The sequence below is a fragment of the Perca fluviatilis genome, chromosome 2, assembly GCF_010015445.1.
Source record: "Perca fluviatilis chromosome 2, GENO_Pfluv_1.0, whole genome shotgun sequence".
Lineage (NCBI taxonomy): Eukaryota > Metazoa > Chordata > Actinopteri > Perciformes > Percidae > Perca > Perca fluviatilis.
This window is the reverse complement of record NC_053113.1, coordinates 34,716,766-34,735,458: the sequence shown is the minus strand read 5'-3', so window position 1 is coordinate 34,735,458 and position 18,693 is coordinate 34,716,766. Positions and strand designations below refer to the sequence as shown.

The 18,693-nt window shown below is 42.5% G+C and overlaps 1 protein-coding gene across 1 annotated transcript; it reads left to right on the top strand.

Annotated features, from left to right (window-relative positions):
- The first annotated feature begins 837 nt into the window (after positions 1 to 837).
- Positions 838 to 17,973, top strand: LOC120551691 (vomeronasal type-2 receptor 1-like). Its single transcript, XM_039789200.1, is given in 17 exon segments — positions 838 to 866; positions 1,403 to 1,697; positions 1,807 to 2,096; positions 2,397 to 2,692; positions 3,909 to 4,114; positions 4,250 to 4,471; positions 4,958 to 5,081; positions 10,845 to 11,738; positions 12,287 to 12,533; positions 13,076 to 13,370; positions 13,470 to 13,759; positions 14,035 to 14,150; positions 14,153 to 14,333; positions 15,112 to 15,319; positions 15,453 to 15,674; positions 16,852 to 16,975; positions 17,069 to 17,973. Coding segments are annotated over 17 exon segments (4,944 nt in total).
- Positions 17,974 to 18,693: the final 720 nt, after the last annotated feature.

The following is an 18,693-nucleotide window of genomic DNA, read 5'->3' as shown; positions in this document are numbered from 1 at the left end:
TAGGATATAAATATAAAATTAGGTTGATAAATAAAGTAAATAATTCATAACATGAAGTTGTGGTTCTTTTCTTTTATAAAATAATTTGTATTTTAATAATATTCCATATCCAAAATAATTAATATTGGATTAAAGGTGTACATGTGTTAGGCTTAACTGTAACCTAAGATAAAACAAAGCAAAACACACATAAGTTAGACACAAATGCATGGGAAGATAGGGTTGAGGTTGATAAATAACAAATTAACTGTAATATGAGCTAAAACAAAGCAGGAAAAGGTGTAAGGGTTGAACAGCATTAGGAAGATATGTGTAGGAAGATGTGTTTACTACGATAACTTTACAATTGTAGAAAAGAGACATATACACTAAATATACATTATATTGTACATACAGCCCACAAAAAAGACTTAGACGAGAGTTAATCAAAGGCCATTGGATAAGGCCATCCTATCTCTGAAGTACAGTAACTGAGGTCCAGTAGAGGGAGGGAAGCTTTTGTCAGAAAATATATAAAGCACACATACAGTATGCCCACATGCTCACAGCTGAGGGATGGAGATCTCTGCTCTCTGTATTGGCCTGATCCTGTGTCTGGGTTTGTGTTTACTGAACTCAGCTCTTGCCTTGAATGGTTCTGAGGATGATGTTAAAAAAAGGGCTGGGCTTTCAGAGGATAGGACCGGTGCTGGGGTCAGCACTCAGACTTCATCTGTGAAATGTAAGCTCCAGGGTACCACTCGTCTCCCTGTGTTCGCAATGGATGGTGATTTCATTATCGGTGGTGTTTTGTCCATACACTACTACATGTACACAGTGAAGCATAACTACACCACCATGCCTGAGCCACTAAGATGCACAGGAAGGTTAGTAAGAGGAAGAAGTGGGGGATAAGAGAATGTTAGTCTGTGTGGCAATATAATTGTTTTGATGTGTATGATGTGCTTACAATTGTGTTGCAGGTTTTGTGTTGGACGGAAAACGTAAAAAAAAAAAATATTTCACATTGAGTGCCAAATCAGTATTTAGCTATATATGTATTTTGCAGGTATTATATTCACAAAAATATTAATTTGACTGTATCAAAATTAAGCATTTTTGTTTATTAACTGAAAGATGTTTTAACAATTGATTTATAGCCTACATATTTAAGAGACCTAAAAACAAATTAAAACTTCAGTTGTTTATTAATAATCCATGCATTGAGATTCTTATGAATTATTGACTGATATCTAATCCTGTGTTTTTGGTTTTCCTACTCTTTGATTGTATACTGTTGAGTATACTGTATTTGGTTCACAGATGTGCATTTATAAGTTATTGTCAATAACTATGAATTGCAGTTAAAATTGTGAATTGTCCTTGTCTGAATTCAAACAGTGACATGAGTGTCTGTTGGCAGCATTAACACCCGTGAACTGCAATCCTCACGTGCAATGATCTTCGCCATCGAGGAGATAAACAACAGCACGGAGCTGCTACCGGGAATCAAACTCGGTTATCAGATCTACGACTCATGCAGCTCAGTGCCCGTGGCAGTGCATGTGGCATTCCAGCTTTCAAATGGCCTGGACCCGGTGTTTTACACCGGTGACAATTGCTCAAAATCTGGTATGGTGATGGCTGTCGTTGGTGAGTCTGGGTCTTCGCAATCCATCAGCATCTCGCGCATCACTGGGCCCTTTAACATCCCTCAAGTAGGCTAAGCTAAATATTTTTAATTTTCTTTGAAACTGGGTTTAAAATAAACCAGTGCTGTTTTTCTTGAAAGTCCTGTTGAATAACTACACTTTTGTTTTCCTTTAGGTTAGCCACTTTGCCACTTGTGCATGTCTGTCCAATAAGCAGCAGTACCCAAATTTCTTCAGAACCGTCCCTAGTGATCAGTTCCAGGCTGAAGCGCTGGCCAAGCTGGTAAAACACTTTGGCTGGACTTGGATAGGTGCTGTCCGGTCAGATTCGGACTATGGCAATAATGGTATGGCATCTTTTCTGAACGCAGCAAACAAAGAGGGGATCTGTGTGGAATACTCTGAATCTTTCTATCGGACCCACCCACGTAGCAGGATCCAGAGAGTAGCTGACGTTATCCGCAGGTCTGATATTCCCTGTGCGTACACTGACCTTCTGCACACAAAACCACGTAAATGTGAAGTTGAATATAAGATGGTTGTTTTATTCTCTCAGTGACAATTTGGAAATGTACCTTTTTTTTCCATCACATTTATTTTTATTGATATTGTTATAAAATTAGAATTAGTGAGACCAATACTGTACATTCACATTCATGTTGAAACATCACAAAAAGTAAAGTATAGTTTTGAAGTATTTAAAACCGTTAATTTTTTATTAATAGGTCTACTAATATAATACAATACACTATAATTTATCTACAGGTCGACAGCTATGGTTGTTGTGGCATTTACATCCCCTGGAGACCTGAGGATTCTGCTGGAGGAGCTGTCACTAATGCCTTTTCCACCTCGCCAGTGGATAGGCAGTGAAGCCTGGGTAACAGACCCAGACATGCTGAGGTTCAGCTTCTGTGCTGGAGCCATCGGATTTGGCATTCAGAAATCTGTAATACCAGGTCTGAGAGACTTCTTGCTGGATCTCTCTCCTTCTAAAGTGGCTGCCTCTCCAGTGCTTACAGAGTTCTGGGAGGATGCATTCAGCTGCAGGCTGGAAAAAAGTGAGAAAGTTTTTCTTATGTTTACCAGAGGATAGACACTCACGTGTTGTTTTTTTGATTGTCTGTCTGAGTGGAGCTTCCTGTGTTAAAATGTCCACCGCTGCTTTTAGGCCAAACCCCAGATTAACAGGGAGATGTATTGATATTGAACAAAAGACATTTCATGGGCATAAGGTGCATCTCTGTGAATAATTTCACTTAATATGATGCTTTCTTTTGTTTGTATGAAATTGGCTGAAAATTGTTTCACAATGTCAACATGTTTATCCTGAAGACAAGAACACAGTTTAGACAGGCCACCAAGCTAAATAAAGATACAAAAATTGGACTTGCCAGCATGTATCATTTACAGCAGAGGAGCCAAAAATCTTTCAGATGAAGGGCCAAAATGTATCTGGATGGAAGGCCACGGGCCAAGAGTAAACGTTGATGTTGAAGAATCGTAATTCTTGTAATTCTTCGTAGATAAAAACTTAACTGCGTATGTAATTTAATAGCGAAGTTTACTAGCGCTGTGCTTTATATTGTCGAAAAACTAAGATTAAATAATTTTTAGCTGCACAAAATGTATGTTTTGTATTCATTACCAAACTTCCCAGATTAGTCTTAATTTAAACTATATAGGCTATGGAAGTATGTATGTAGTTCTAATTAGGCTATTATACTGATTTCAGATTAGTAATTTATCTAAAAAAACATTATAATCATGTGATTATTTCATTAAAGCAACATATTTTTTTGACTTATAGAAATGTTACTTATTGTATGAAGACTGATTTGCGTCACTGTGAGCTGGAATACATAAAGATTTAAAAAAAACTAAAGTCAACTAAAGCCATATCTGCAAAACAGTGCTTTGAGATGTAATGTAAAATAATATTTTACTAACAAATTAGACAGGTAAAATAAAACAAAAACAAAACAAAAAAGAACTAGAAGGCCACTTGGAGAACACAAACCTCCACCCTATCTCGCAGCGTTAACGAAAGTGACAGATAATTTGTGTATCCACCCTGTAATTCTGATTGGCTTCCGAATTGAATATGTTTTTACCTGGAACATGCTACAACCTTCCACCAAGGTTAATGAAAATAGGCCTGTTGTTTTCTGTACTCCTGCTGACAAACCAAAAATATAACTGCCGTGGTGGAGTTAATCACCAACACATACGGATAAATAATGTAATATTGTCAAAGCCTCTTTCATGTGTATTTAGGTACAGCCGCAGACAAGAGATTATGTGACGGAACTGAGGACATAAAGACGCTCCAGAGCCCGTACACTGACACATCTCAGCTCCGGATCACTAACATGGTATACAAGGCTGTTTATGCAATAGCTCATGCCATTCATAAAACAGTGTGTCAGAAAACACATTCTACAACAGAGTGTGACAAATTCACCAGGATAGAGTCCAAAGAGGTCAGTCGAAACAAATAAGTGAAAACCCCAATGCCCTTTTTGATATAATGTGCCTTTTATGAAATTAAATATTCATGTTATCTTATATTATTTCAATTCACTCCTTCACTGTCTTCCTTTACTTCATCCTCACAGGTTCTTACTCAGCTGAAGGAAGTACATTTTTCCCAAAATGGTTATGATGTGTCATTTGATGACAATGGGGATCCTGTGGCCAGATACGAACTGGTTAACTGGCAAAAAAGTGAGAGTGGCAGTATTAAGTTGGTGACAGTAGGGCACTACGATGCATCACTGCCGGTGGGCCAGAAGTTCTGTATCAACAGGAACCTCACTTGGATGGACGGTGGGACACAAGTAAGTAGCCCAAAAGCAATAATTTAACATTAAAATGGTGATCTTAATCAAAGCTACCTAGCAGAATTTAGGAAGCAGGGCCACACCTCAACCGCGCCTTTCCGGCAGACCACGCAACATCGCAAAAAAAAACAACAGAAAGTTTGAGAGGGTTCAGGTTATCGCCTTTCTCGCTCAAGGCCGCTGTGTCCAAGCCAAGCCTAGGAGCAGAGACCTTACTGCATGCTGATACGTTATTAGTCCAGGTAGAGCGAGCTAATGCTGACAGGGAGAGAGAGAGAGATTAGAGACACTGTATCACTATAGCCAATCCAGTCTGCTCAAAGTGGTGGTCTTTTTCAGTTACAGTTTGGTTACAGTGATGATTAACATTTTCAGGACACATCTTATTGTTTTCAGACAGACTTGAAAAAAATTTGAACCTATCCATTAATAGAGCTTTGTAGCACACGTTAATATGTGTGTTTGTTTGTCTTTATGTGCCAGGTTCCTGTGTCAGTGTGCACTGACAGCTGTCATTCAGGAACTCGTAAAGTACTGCAGAAAGGAAAACCCATCTGCTGTTACGATTGTATACCGTGTCCTGAAGGAGAGATTAGCAATGCTACAGGTATTTGTTTTTCTCCAAATATCTACAGTACATCAAATATACATTACAACAATTTGCCTTTTGAATTTGAAGCCTGGATGCTGTGTCAGGCTGCCTTAAAGATGTAAACCACTGGATGGCCCAACACTTTCTCCAACTGAACAACTCTAAATCTGAAATAATACTATTCGCCCAACACCATCACCAGTCCCAACAGCCTTGGTCCACTATCTAGTAACGTCAAGCCAACCGCCAGCAATTTAGGTGTCATTTTTGACTCAGACTTCACATTCATCCCACACATCAATAAAGCTTAGTCCTGTTTTCTCCATATTAGAACCATCTCCAAAATCAAAAAAACATGTTTGTCTTTTTTTATCATCACTTTCCATTTTATTTATTTAATTGTTGTCTTTCTGTCATTTAAAGCTGCCCCATCTTCTATTATCACATTACAATGATGTGTATGTTCGTATAGGCTTCGCCCTCTAAGAGCTGTTGCTATCGGGTTTATCCCTTCGCACACGCGCAGTCATAAAAATTTCTTTCGCTCCCTTGTGCCCAGCATGGGCCTCTATTATGTCCGCAGTTACTGTATATTACAGTTGCGCGACCATAGAACTGCTCCCTATTTTTCTTCAGCGACAAGCAGCTTGAAGACTTCGAAGACCAGCGGTGTCCGCCGGCGTACCCGACTCATGGACCGGCTACATCCGGCCGCCGGCTCTCCACCCGAGCTGCAAGGCGGACCTCGGCCCCGTTCCCCGGGCTGGCCGCCAACAGGAACCGAAGCGGCAGACGATGGCAGCCGGCCGGACAGTCGGGTAAGGTAAGGATACCACCAGTGGCGACACCCGGACATCGATGAAGGGACCTCTTTGGTGGGCATGAATCCACTGACTCAATCCCCCTGAAGATGGTTCTCTTGCCAGCTCTCCCTCTTCCACTGTTGGGAGAACTGGAGCTCGAAAGAGCAGAAGATTACGGAGCCCACCACTCGGCTGTCTCCTTTTTCTTTTCCAGTAGGGGAGCACCGCACTGGAGGCTTTTCTCTTGTTCTCGACCTGTGTAAATGCTGAGTAGCATTCCCCGATTCCAGGAGATGGGCAGCTCCGATGTCTCGCTAAGCACCGTTCACCACGGCTCAAGGTGACACGAAAATGAAGTTCCTAGCGGTCCCGCCACTGTGGTAGAGCCTCCATCCTGCCTCCGACGGCCCCTCTTTTTGGCCAACGGGAGCCCACACTGCCGTCTCCCCGAACCAGGTCCATGCTTGTTCCACTGACCGCGCGTACCTGTGTACCGCCTGGGTGACTGCGGTGCAGAACAACATTGCTCTGCTGCTCTGCTGATCGTTAAGCTTTGGCTGTACCCCGCTAAGGCTGGGGCAGCCACAAGCTGTAGGTAGTGTGGAGGAGATGCAGAAACACACCTCCTGGAGAGCAGCACTTGGGCCACAACAATGGCACCGAGATGTCGGCTCAAGGAGACGGCGCCCTGCGGGCTGCGGTCTGCGCCTCTCCAAGCCCCGGGTCCACCTACTGGTGGCGCAGCCATGAGGCTCGGTGGGCAGCACCCACCTGGTCCAATCCACTCGCCGATCCGCAAATGGCGACGGCAGTGACAGTGATGGGACGCTGGGAACGCGTGTCTCACTCCAGCTGGAGTTGGAAACATAACGGCGCTTTTATGGGCCACACAGTTCCCTTAAAAAAGCAGTTTTCCCTCTCAGTCAGTCAGCATTTTTGCACATCTTGCGGCCACTGAACCACAAGTTTCCCCTCACACACATCTAGACAGGCTCGCCGCCACGCCCACGTGCAGTACGTGGCCAGAGCCAGCCACACTGTGTCAGAACTAACAGGCTCAAACACCACTCATGCATGTTTATAGCCTACTCAGTTTTCTTCCTCAACTCCCAGCTGATTACGCGGAATGGTGAGAGGGCTGAGTGGACGGCTTGTGAGAATCAAACTGCCGCTTTTTCACAGCGGCGGGAGGGCACGATACTCACTGCTATGTAAACACCTGACACACAGGCCCCACCCCGGCCGTCTGAGCGGACGGGGAGAGCTCGGTTACGCCCTACCTTGGGCTGTGATGACCGGGCTCTCACTTATCACAGCGCGGGAAGGGCTCCGCGCTCTCTGTTGCTATGGCAACATACAACACATGGATATGGTCGTGCCTCCTCTCAAGACGCTGTGATGTGGGGAGAAGCATACAAATGGCTATACGCTTCAATTCGCCAGCCCTCTCCTGGTTCTTACCGGCGTGGTGAAAACTATCCTACTATCTCAAGTTCAGATAACGCCTTTGACGCCTTGCACACATGTGTGCCATAGACAGAGCCCAGTCACTCCCGCACTGTGTAAACAGCGGGAGCAAGCGCCTACTCAGAATGTGCGGTGCTACACAGTCACTCCTCACCCCCCACCGTCTGAGCTTGATGGGGAGAGCTCTGACTCGATGACTGCCCCGCCATGCATCCCCAGCATAGCGGCGCGCTCTCGGAGCGGGGCGCAGTGTGGGAAAACTTGCTACCCAGGAATGCATGGATGTCAAAGCTTATCACCTCGTTTGGCCGGTGTGTTGAAAACAACCGTGTCAGGGGAGATCGATGCTCTGACGTCAGAGCCAGCAGAGCTGCTGGCAAAGGATGCTTTTTTCCCGCGTCCCTTCAGGAGAAGAGAATGACGGTTACTTTCTCACACCGAAAAACACGGGTGGAAGGCGACCCATTCTCTCAATTCAATCGGCCCATTCCACATGCTGACGATCAGACATGTGATGGAATGCGTGCGGCCCCACGAATGTTTCACCTCCGTGGATCTGAGAGCTGCATATTTCCACATCTCTATTTTCCCCAAACACAGGAAATTCCTGTGCTTCTCTTTTCAGGGAACTCTTTTCCAGTACAATCGGCTACCATTCGGCTACTCATTAGCCCCCCGCACGTTCTCCAAATGCGTGGAGACAGCGTTACAGCCGTTATGCAGGAAAGGGATCGAAGTCCTTTTTTATTTGGACGATTTTATTGTTATGGCTCCTTACCAGGAGAGGGCTGCTCTCCACACAATGGAAGTCGTGCAGCACCTTCAGACATTGGGTTTTGCCATAAACTGGTAAAAGAGCTCGTTAGTCCCCTCACAGACAATAGTTTATCTGGGCGTGGACATAAACTCAGCTATTATGAGAGCCAAACTGTCAGCGCCATGGCTAGACGCACTAAGCTCTCTGCTGTCACGCATCACGCCTCACATACCAGTGTCGGCGCTGTCTGTGATGTGTCTCCTGGGAATGAGATCTGCGAGTCACGTGATGGTTCCTCTGGGTCTCCTCCACATGAGAAAAATTCAGAGATGGTTCGGTCACCTACACCTCGACCCGGCACGGCACAGGAGGTGCATGCTGACCATTCCTCTCTCTTTACAGTCGGACCTGACATATTGGGGAAACCCCCGGACCCTGTCATCCGCTTTTCCCCTGGGGAGAGTGACGTCACACATAATGGTGTACACAGACGTGTCTCTCACCGGCTTGGGAGGGAGCAGGTGGTGGGAGGGAGATGGCCAGATTCTCCACTTCTCCAAATAAATTGCCTGGAGCTGTCCACGGTGCTGAAAGTGTTGAAACATTTTGCCTGAGTGGTGACAGGGAGACATGTAGTCGTAAGGACGGACAACATGACAGCAGCGGCGTACATAAACCGTCAGGGTGGCGTGCGCTTGGCTTGGCTGTTAGAAATAGCTAGGAGCCTACTGCTGTGGGCACACAGACACCTGCTGTCACTCAGAGCGGTGTACATTCTCTCTCACAACGAGTGTAAATTGAACCCCACTCTCGTGCAGGTTTGGTAGAGCGAAAGTGGATCTGTTCGCCTCACGAGAAAAAGCACAGTGCGCACTGTAGTTTTCTATAAACACACGGGACAATCCACCTCTCGGGGTCGATGCCTTTTCTCACCGACCATGGCCCAGAGCCCTCCTATATGCTTTTCTCCCGGTCCCTCTGATTCGCACAAGTGCATCCTGGTTCCCGACCCTGGTGGCACGGGGACGCACTGTCGCAGCTGAACGGTGCGATATCCCACCCCCCGGTAATAAGCCAGCGGCTATTGGCCTGGCCCATAAACGCTTGGAGAGGCTAGGTTTGCCCCCTGCCATTGTGCGCATTATCTGGGGTGTGAGAGCCCCCTCTACTATGGCATGTTACACTGGACGATGGCCCGTTTTCCGGCACTGGTGTGTAGAGAAAGGCGCAGAACCCACATCGTGTCCTCTGCCCCTCGTGTTAACTTAGCTCCAAACATTGGTGGATAATGATTTGGCTCTGTCGGGGGTTGCGCACTCTCACAACTCACTGGGATTTAACCCTGGTGCTCCGAGCTCTGGGGAATCCTCCTTTTGAGCCTCTAGCACAAGTTTCTCTCAGGATGCTGTCACTGAAAAAGAGTGGTCCTCCTCGCCTTGACGTTGGCTAAGACGGTGAGTGATTTATGTGCCCTGTCGGTTTCACCGTCCTGCCTCTCCATTAGAGGGGACGGGAGCATGGCTGCTTTACAGCCAAATCCTTAATTTACGCCAAAGGTTTTAACCAACTCTTTACGGTCGAGGATGTTCTCCCTCTGGGTTTTTTTCTCTCCGCCTCATAACAACGTCACAGAGGAGGCGTCTGACTGACTTTTCCCGGTGCGCGCCTTATCTCAGTATGTTTTACGCGCGGTACACATCAGACGAACACAGCTGCTGTTACACAGAAAGCGCTTCCAAGGTGTGGCCCTTTCAAAGCAGCGGCTGTCTCACTGGCTGTGTGAAGCTATCACCCAAGCCTATAGCACGGAGGGAGTGGAACCCCCACAGGGCAAACAGGCACATTCTACGAGAGTGCCATCAGCATCCGCGGCCCTCAGAGGCATGATGGTGGCTGACATCTGCGCAGGTACTTCCTGGGCATCTCTGTGTCCGTTCATCCGTCTTTATCTGTGTGATGTGTCCGGTCCTATCAACACTCGACAGAAAATGATGTGCTGCTGGATGTGTTTTTGCTGCTGTCTCCATCCCTCCTGCACTTGAGTGGCTGTGAGGAATGGGGTTGCTTGCAGTTATTAACCGAGTTATTAATTTTTACCATTATAAAGCACTTTCACAATCATGACATTGGCCATACAATCGGTAATAGGCCAATTCATAATTATGGTTTTTATCAAAATAATGTATTGTTTGATATATTAAAACTTATTCAGTCCAAACAGGAAGAAGTATTAGTCTATGTTCTGCTTGTGGACCTTGTGTTGCAGGTGGCATTGACTACATCAGCTTCAGCCTATACGAAATAGAATGATAGTTACGTATTGTAACTCCAGATTCTATGAGTATAGGCATAGCCCTCTAAGATTCAGGCCACCTGCTTCACCAACGTCGGCTGAAGAAAAATGCTGATGTTGGGAGCAGTTATATGGTCGCGCAACTGTAAAATACAGTAACTGCAGACGTAAGAGAGGCCCATGCAGGGCACAAGGACGTGAAAGAAATCTTCACAACTGCGCATGCTCGAAAGGATAAACCCAATAGCAACAGATCCTAGAGGGCTATGCCTATACACATAGAATATGGAGTTACAATACGTAACTATCGTTAATTGATTTTGTATGTGCTTTTATTTCTCCTGTCAAAGCAGTTTGTAAACTATTGTCTTTAAAGGTGCTATACAAAAACAATTATTATTATTATTATTATTATTATTATTAAACTGCTAAAAGCCCTATTTGTTTTATTTTTTCAGATTCCTCTGATTGTTTCCCTTGCCCCAAGGAGTTTTGGCCTAATGCAGAGAGAGACACTTGTCTCCCCAAGCCTGTAGAGTTTCTTTCCTACAACGAGGTCCTAGGAATCATCCTGGCTACATTCTCAGTTGGTGGCGCCTGTCTGGCCATTATAACAGCGGCTGTGTTTTATCATAACAGGACATCCCCGATTGTCAGGGCCAACAACTCTGAGCTGAGCTTCCTGCTGCTCTTCTCCCTGACTCTATGTTTCTTATGCTCATTAACTTTCATTGGAGCACCCTCTGAGTGGTCCTGCATGCTGCGCCACACAGCGTTTGGAATCACCTTTGTCCTCTGTATGTCTTGTGTTCTTGGAAAAACAATAGTAGTGTTAATGGCCTTCAAAGCTACACTCCCAGGTAGTAATGTGATGAAATGGTTTGGTCCTCCACAGCAAAGAATGACTGTAGTTTCTTTTACGCTTATTCAAGTTTTAATATGTACTATTTGGTTGGTTCTTAGTCCCCCTTTTCCAATGAAAAACTTAACCATATACAAGGAGAGAATCATCCTGGAGTGTGCATTAGGCTCAGCTATTGGGTTCTGGGCTGTGCTCGGGTACATAGGCCTACTGGCTGTCTTTTGCTTTGTGTTAGCTGTCCTAGCTCGGAAATTACCTAATAATTTTAATGAAGCCAAGCTCATCACTTTCAGCATGCTGATATTCTGTGCAGTCTGGATCACCTTTATCCCTGCATATGTCAGCTCTCCCGGGAAATTTACTGTGGCTGTGGAGATATTTGCCATTCTGGCCTCCAGTTTTGGACTAATACTGTGTATATTTGCTCCAAAGTGTTTCATCATATTGTTTAAGCCAGAGAAGAACACCAAGAAACATTTAATGAACAAAAATCAATCCTAAGACATCTGAGGTTTGGAAATAGTTAAGATGGCAACATGCAGTATGTGAGCTGTGCACATTCAAGAAAGTCTTCACCTTGTTGTAGGTTATTTTTGCATTTAATATTTTCTTAATTGTCATATTGTGAATGTCCTTTTAATGTTGATTTAGTATTTTATAAATATTCTTAAAAAATTAAGTGAATAAATTAAGTCTAAATTCACAACATAAACCTTCATTTATTATGAAATAATTTTCTTTTAAAAATTATGTCTGTATCTGCATTTTTTTAAATGGGATTGAAGGTGTGCATTTGTTAGGCTTAATTCTAATATAAGCTAAATCAAAGCGAAATAGATGAAACGGTAGGACTGGACTGGATAAGGCCATCCTCTCTCTGATGTACAATAAACTGACGTACAGTAGAAGGAGGGAAGCTTTGTCTGAACATCTATAAAACACATGCAGTATGCCCACATCCAGATAGTTGAGGGATGGAGATCTCTGCTCTCTGTATTGGGCTGGTCCTGTCTCTGGGTTTGTGTGATCTGAACTCAGCTCTTGCCTTGAATGGTTCTGAGGATGATGTTAAACAAAGGGCTGGGCTTACAGAGGATAGGACTGGTGCTGGAGTCAGCACTCAGACTTCATCTGTGAAATGTAAGCTCCAGGGTACCACTCGTCTCCCTGTGTTCTCAATGGATGGTGACTACGTTATTGGGGGTGTTTTGTCCATACACCACTACATGCCCACAGTGAAGCATGACTACGCCACCATGCCTGAGCCACTAAGATGTACAGGAAGGTTAGTAAGAGGGTGAAGTGGAGGATAAGAGGATGTTAGACTGTGTGGCGATATAATTATTGTGCTTTGTATCATGTGCTTACAATTGTGTTGCAGGTTTTGTGTTGGAATGAAAAAAAAAGAACTATATTTCACATAAAGTGCCAATTCATTATTTAGTCATATATATTGCAGGTGTTATATTCACACATTTACAAATTCGAGTTTGATATGAAAAAAAAGCATTTTTAAATATTAACTGAAAATGTTTTTGTATAACAACTGACTTATATATATTAAAGAAGATACAAAAAAATTAAGACTATTGACTATAACTATGTTTTAACCATGCAATAGGATTCGTGTACATTTTGGACTCATAATTAATCTTTTGAATTTTGGTGTTAAGGCACTCTTCTATGCCTGTACAATATTTTGTTCACATATGGGCAGCTATCAGGCATTGTCAATAACTATGAATTGCAATTTCCCTTCATTATTACAACTATTCCTCTTTCATTTGTGAATGTTCTTGATTAAGAGACTTGAGTGTCTGTGTGCAGCATTAACACCCGTGAACTGCGCTTCTCACGCGCAATGATCTTCGCCATCGAGGAGATAAACAATAGCACGGAGCTGCTGCCAGGAATCAAACTCGGTTATCACATCTATGATGCGTGCGGCTCGGTGCCCGTGGCGGTGCATGTGGCATTCCAGCTTTCAAATGGCCTGGACCCAGTGTTTTACACCGGCGACAATTGCTCAAAATCTGGTATGATGATGGCTGTCGTTGGTGAGTCTGAGTCCACGTCATCCATCAGCATCTCGCGCATCATCGGGCCCTTTAACATTCCTCAAGTAAATATTCGGAACTTCTGGGAAAATAATTGGAATAGAGACCATGCAGTGCTTATTTTTTTGTGTCCCGTTAACATTTACCCTGTTATTTTCCTTCAGGTGAGCTACTTTGCCGTTTGTGCATGTCTGTCCGATAAGCAGCAGTACCCAAATTTCTTCAGAACAATTCCTAGTGATCAGTTCCGGGCTGACGCGCTGGCAAAGCTGGTAAAACACTTTGGCTGGACTTGGATAGGTGCAGTCCGGTCAGATTCGGATTATGGCAATAGTGGTATGGCGTCTTTTCTGGACGCAGCACGCAAAGAGGGGATCTGTGTGGAATACTCTGAATCTTTCTATCGGACCCACCCACGTAGCAGGATCCAGAAAGTAGCTGACGTTATCCGCAGGTTTGATGTTCCCTGTGTTGACACTGACCTGAACACAAAAGCACAACAAAAATGTTCTGTAAATGTAAGATACATGAGTTTTTCATGTTCAGTGGCAAATTGGAAATGTTTCTTTTTTTCATCACGTTTATGCATTACTGATATTGTTATAAAAATGGTCATTCAGACCAAATAGCCTGCTAAAGTGTCATATAGGCTATCTCATCTTTGTTTGTTTTACTTTCTTGATATGTATTTTAAAACGTATACTGTATTTATTTTAAATGTATCTCCAGGTCGACAGCTATGGTTGTTGTGGCATTTACATCCCCTGTAGACCTGAGGTTCCTGCTGGAAGAGCTGTCACTTGAGCCTTCTCCACCTCGCCAGTGGATAGGCAGTGAATGGGTAACCGCCCAGACCTGCTGAAGTTCAGCTTCTGTGCTGGAACCATCGGATTTGGCATTCAGAAATCTGTCATCCCAGGTTTGAGAGACTTCTTGCTGGATCTCTCTCCTTCTAAAGTGGCTGCCTCTCCAGTGCTTACTGAGTTCTGGGAGGATGCATTCAACTGCAGGCTGGGAAAAAGTGAGACATTTGTATTTATTTTTAACATAAGAGAGGCACCCACAATTGTGTCCTTGTGGTCGTGTTTTTTTTTGTGTTTTTTTTTTATTGTTTGAGTGGAGCTTCCTGTGTTTCTAGTTATATTAAGGCTATCATATTGTCAGTGATATCAGATAATTTAATTTATTTTAAACACTTTAGGCCGATCATGTCAGGATTTAATTAATTTGTTGCCTTTTTTAATTGTCTGATGACTGATTTGTGTTGATGTGAGCTAGCATAAATAAAGATTTAAAAAAAAACTAAAATGTGTCCAGATACAAACTGAAATAGCAAAAATTAAAAAAGGGCATATCTGCAAAACAGTGCTTTGTATTGTATTGTGTTTATTGTAAAATAATGTTTTACTAATAAATTAGAAAAATGTAGATATATGGATTTCTGCAAGGCACATTTAGCAGGTTAAAAAAACAAAAATAAATCAAAGACAATTAGAAGGGTGCTTGGAGAATGCAGACCACCATTTCTCGCAATGTTAACGAAAGTGAAAACTAATTAGCGTATCTGCCCTGTGATTCGGATCTGATCAACAATTTAATGGGGTTTTCCCCTGGCCCATGATACAACCTTCTACTAAGTTTCATGAAAACCAGGCCTGTTGTTTTCCGTACTCCTGTGGACAAACAGACAAACATACCAAACCAAAAACGTAACCCTCCTGCCGGAGGTAGACTAATAATAAACACATAGGGAAGAAGAATAAAGTAATATCACATATTATTGTCAAGGCCTTTGTCATGTGTTTTAGGTGCAGCCATAGACAAGAGATTATGTGACGGAACTGAAGACATAAAGACGCTCCAGAGCCCGTACACTGACACATCTCAGCTCCGGATCACTAACATGGTATACAAGGCTGTTTATGCAATAGCTCATGCCATTCATAAAGCAGTGTGTCAGAAAACAAATTCTACAACTCAGTGTGACAAATTCACCAGGATAGAATCCAAAGAGGTCAGTTTAAAATAAGTTAATATGCCAATTCCCTTTTTTTCCATAATGTACCTTTTCTGACATAAAATATTTGTTTTATTTTATGTTATTTCCTTGCTTCCCCTAACTGATTTCCTTTATCTAATCTTTGCAGGTTCTAACTCAGCTGAGGAAAGTAAATTTTTCCCAAAATGGTTATGAAGTGTCATTTGATGCCAACGGTAATCCTGTGGCCCGATACGAACTGGTTAACTGGCAAAAAAGTGAGAGTGGCAGCATTAAGTTGGTGACAGTAGGACACTACGATGAATCACTGCCGGTGGGCCAGAAGTTCAAAATTAACAGAAACCTCACCTGGGTGGATGGTGGCACACAAGTAAGAAACACAAAAGCAATAATTTTACATAAATATGGCGATCTTGTAGGGTCTGATATGTGTACATTGAAAGAATTTTTGTTCACTGTAATTGTTCCTCCAATCACTACCGAGCCTGTTTGTAACTAGTAGGCTACTGACAATGTAATCTACTTTAGAATGACAGTTTCAATATTAAATAAATTAATAAATACGTAAATAAATAAATATGGCTATAGAATACATCCTAAAATGAATAAATGAGGCGATAAATATATAAATAAATGTAAAATAAATATATAAATGTGTCAATATAGTTCAATAAATAAATACCTATCTTTAATCCTCAGAGCTTCAGGGCATACATGAATATGTATGAGTTTGTTTCTCTCTATGTGCCAGGTTCCTGTGTCAGTGTGCACTGACAGCTGTCCTCCAGTTTAATGAACAAAAATGAATCCTAAGATTCCGGGGGTTTGGAAATAGTTAAGTTGGCAACATACATTATACAGTTTATGCTGTGCATAGTATTTACCTTTAATGAACAAAAATGAATCCTAAGATTCCGGGGGTTTGGAAATAGTTAAGTTGGCAACATACATTATACAGCTTATGCTGTGCATAGTCTTTACCTTGTGGATTTAAATTATTTTTATTTTTTTTCAATTCTGGCCTCCAGTTTTGGACTAATACTGTGTATATTTGCGCCAAAGTGTTTCATTATATTGTTTAAGCCCGAGATGAACACCAAGAAACATTTAATGAACAAAAATGAATCCTAAGATTCCGGGGGTTTGGAAATAGTTAAGTTGGCAACATACATTATACAGCTTATGCTGTGCATAGTCTTTACCTTGTGGATTTAAATTATTTTTATTTTTTTTCAATTCTGGCCTCCAGTTTTGGACTAAGACTGTGTATATTTGCGCCAAAGTGTTTCATTATATTGTTTAAGCCCGAGAAAAACACCAAGAAACATTTAATGAACAAAAATGAATCCTAAGATTCCGGGGGTTTGGAAATAGTTAAGTTGGCAACATACATTATACAGCTTATGCTGTGCATAGTCTTTACCTTGTGGATTTAAATTATTTTTATTTTTTTTCAATATAGTTCAATAAATAAATACCTATCTTTAATCCTCAAAGCTTCAGGGCATACATGAATATGTATGAGTTTGTTTCTCTCTATGTGCCAGGTTCCTGTGTCAGTGTGCACTGACAGCTGTCCTCCAGGAACCCGTAAATTGCTGCAGAAAGGAAAACCCATCTGCTGTTATGATTGTATACTGTGTCCTGAGGGAGAGATTAGTAATGCTACAGGTATTTGTTTTTCTCCTAATCTGTAGCCCATGTACTGTACAAGATCAAAATACAGTACAACTGTTAGAAGGCCTTTTTGTTTTAATTTTTCAGATTCCCCTGATTGTTTCCCTTGCCCCAAGGAGTTCTGGCCTAATGCAGAGAGAGACACTTGTCTCCCCAAGCCTTTAGAGTTTCTTTCCTACAACGAGGTCCTAGGAATCATCCTGGCTACATTCTCAGTTGGTGGTGCCTGTCTGGCCATTATAACAGCGGCTGTGTTCTATCGTCACAGGACATCCCCGATTGTCAGGGCCAACAACTCTGAGCTGAGCTTCCTGCTGCTCTTCTCCCTGACTCTATGTTTCTTATGTTCATTAACTTTCATTGGAGCACCCTCTGAGTGGTCCTGCATGCTGCGCCACACAGCGTTTGGAATCACCTTCGTCCTCTGTATGTCTTGTGTTCTTGGAAAAACAATAGTAGTGTTAATGGCCTTCAAAGCTACACTCCCAGGTAGTAATGTGATGAAATGGTTTGGTCCTCCACAGCAAAGAATGACTGTAGTGTCTTTCACGTTTATTCAAGTTTTAATATGTACTATTTGGTTAGTTCTTAGTCCCCCTTTTCCAATGAAAAATCTAACCATATACAAGGAGAGAATCATCCTGGAGTGTGCATTAGGGTCAGCTATTGGGTTCTGGGCTGTGCTCGGGTACATAGGCCTACTGGCTGTCTTTTGCTTTGTGTTAGCTGTCCTAGCTCGGAAATTACCTGATAATTTTAATGAGGCCAAGCTCATCACCTTCAGCATGCTGATATTCTGTGCAGTCTGGATCACCTTTATCCCTGCATATCTCAGCTCTCCTGGGAAATTTACTGTGGCTGTGGAGATATTTGCCATTCTGGCCTCCAGTTTTGGACTAATACTGTGTATATTTGCGCCAAAGTGTTTCATCATATTGTTTAAGCCCGAGAAGAACACCAAGAAACATTTAATGAACAAAAATGAATCCTAAGATTCCAGGGGTTTGGAAATAGTTAAGTTGGCAACATACATTATACAGCTTATGCTGTGCATAGTCTTCACCTTGTGGATTTAAATTATTTTTATTTTTTTTCAATTCTGGCCTCCAGTTTTGGACTAATACTGTGTATATTTGCGCCAAAGTGTTTCATTATATTGTTTAAGCCCGAGAAGAACACCAAGAAACATTTAATGAACAAAAATGAATCCTAAGATTCCAGGGGTTTGGAAATAGTTAAGTTGGCAACATACATTATACAGCTTATGCTGTGCATAGTCTTTACCTTGTGGATTTAAATTATTTTTATTTTTATTTAACCTTTATTTAACCAGGAAGAAACTCGTTGAGATTAAAAATCTCTTTTTCAAGAGTGTCCTGGCCAAGGCAGGCAGCAGTACAACCACACATACATGCCAATACAAAATACACAAAAACACTAAGAACATAAAACAACTGAAACAGCAAATCCCTCAGAGTCAACCAGATTACTAAACACATCAGGTAAAACATCTACAGCCAGATGTGATTCCCTCTAAGTCAAACAACATCCTCTTAAAAGCGACCAATGAGACCAGTTTAGTAAGTTTCAGGGATTTCTGTAACTTGTTCCATGCAGAGGGAGCAGCAAACTTAAATGCCTTTTTCCCCAGCTCAGTTCTAACCTTTGGAACAGACATAAGGAAAAGATCCTGGGAACGAAGATTGTAAGTC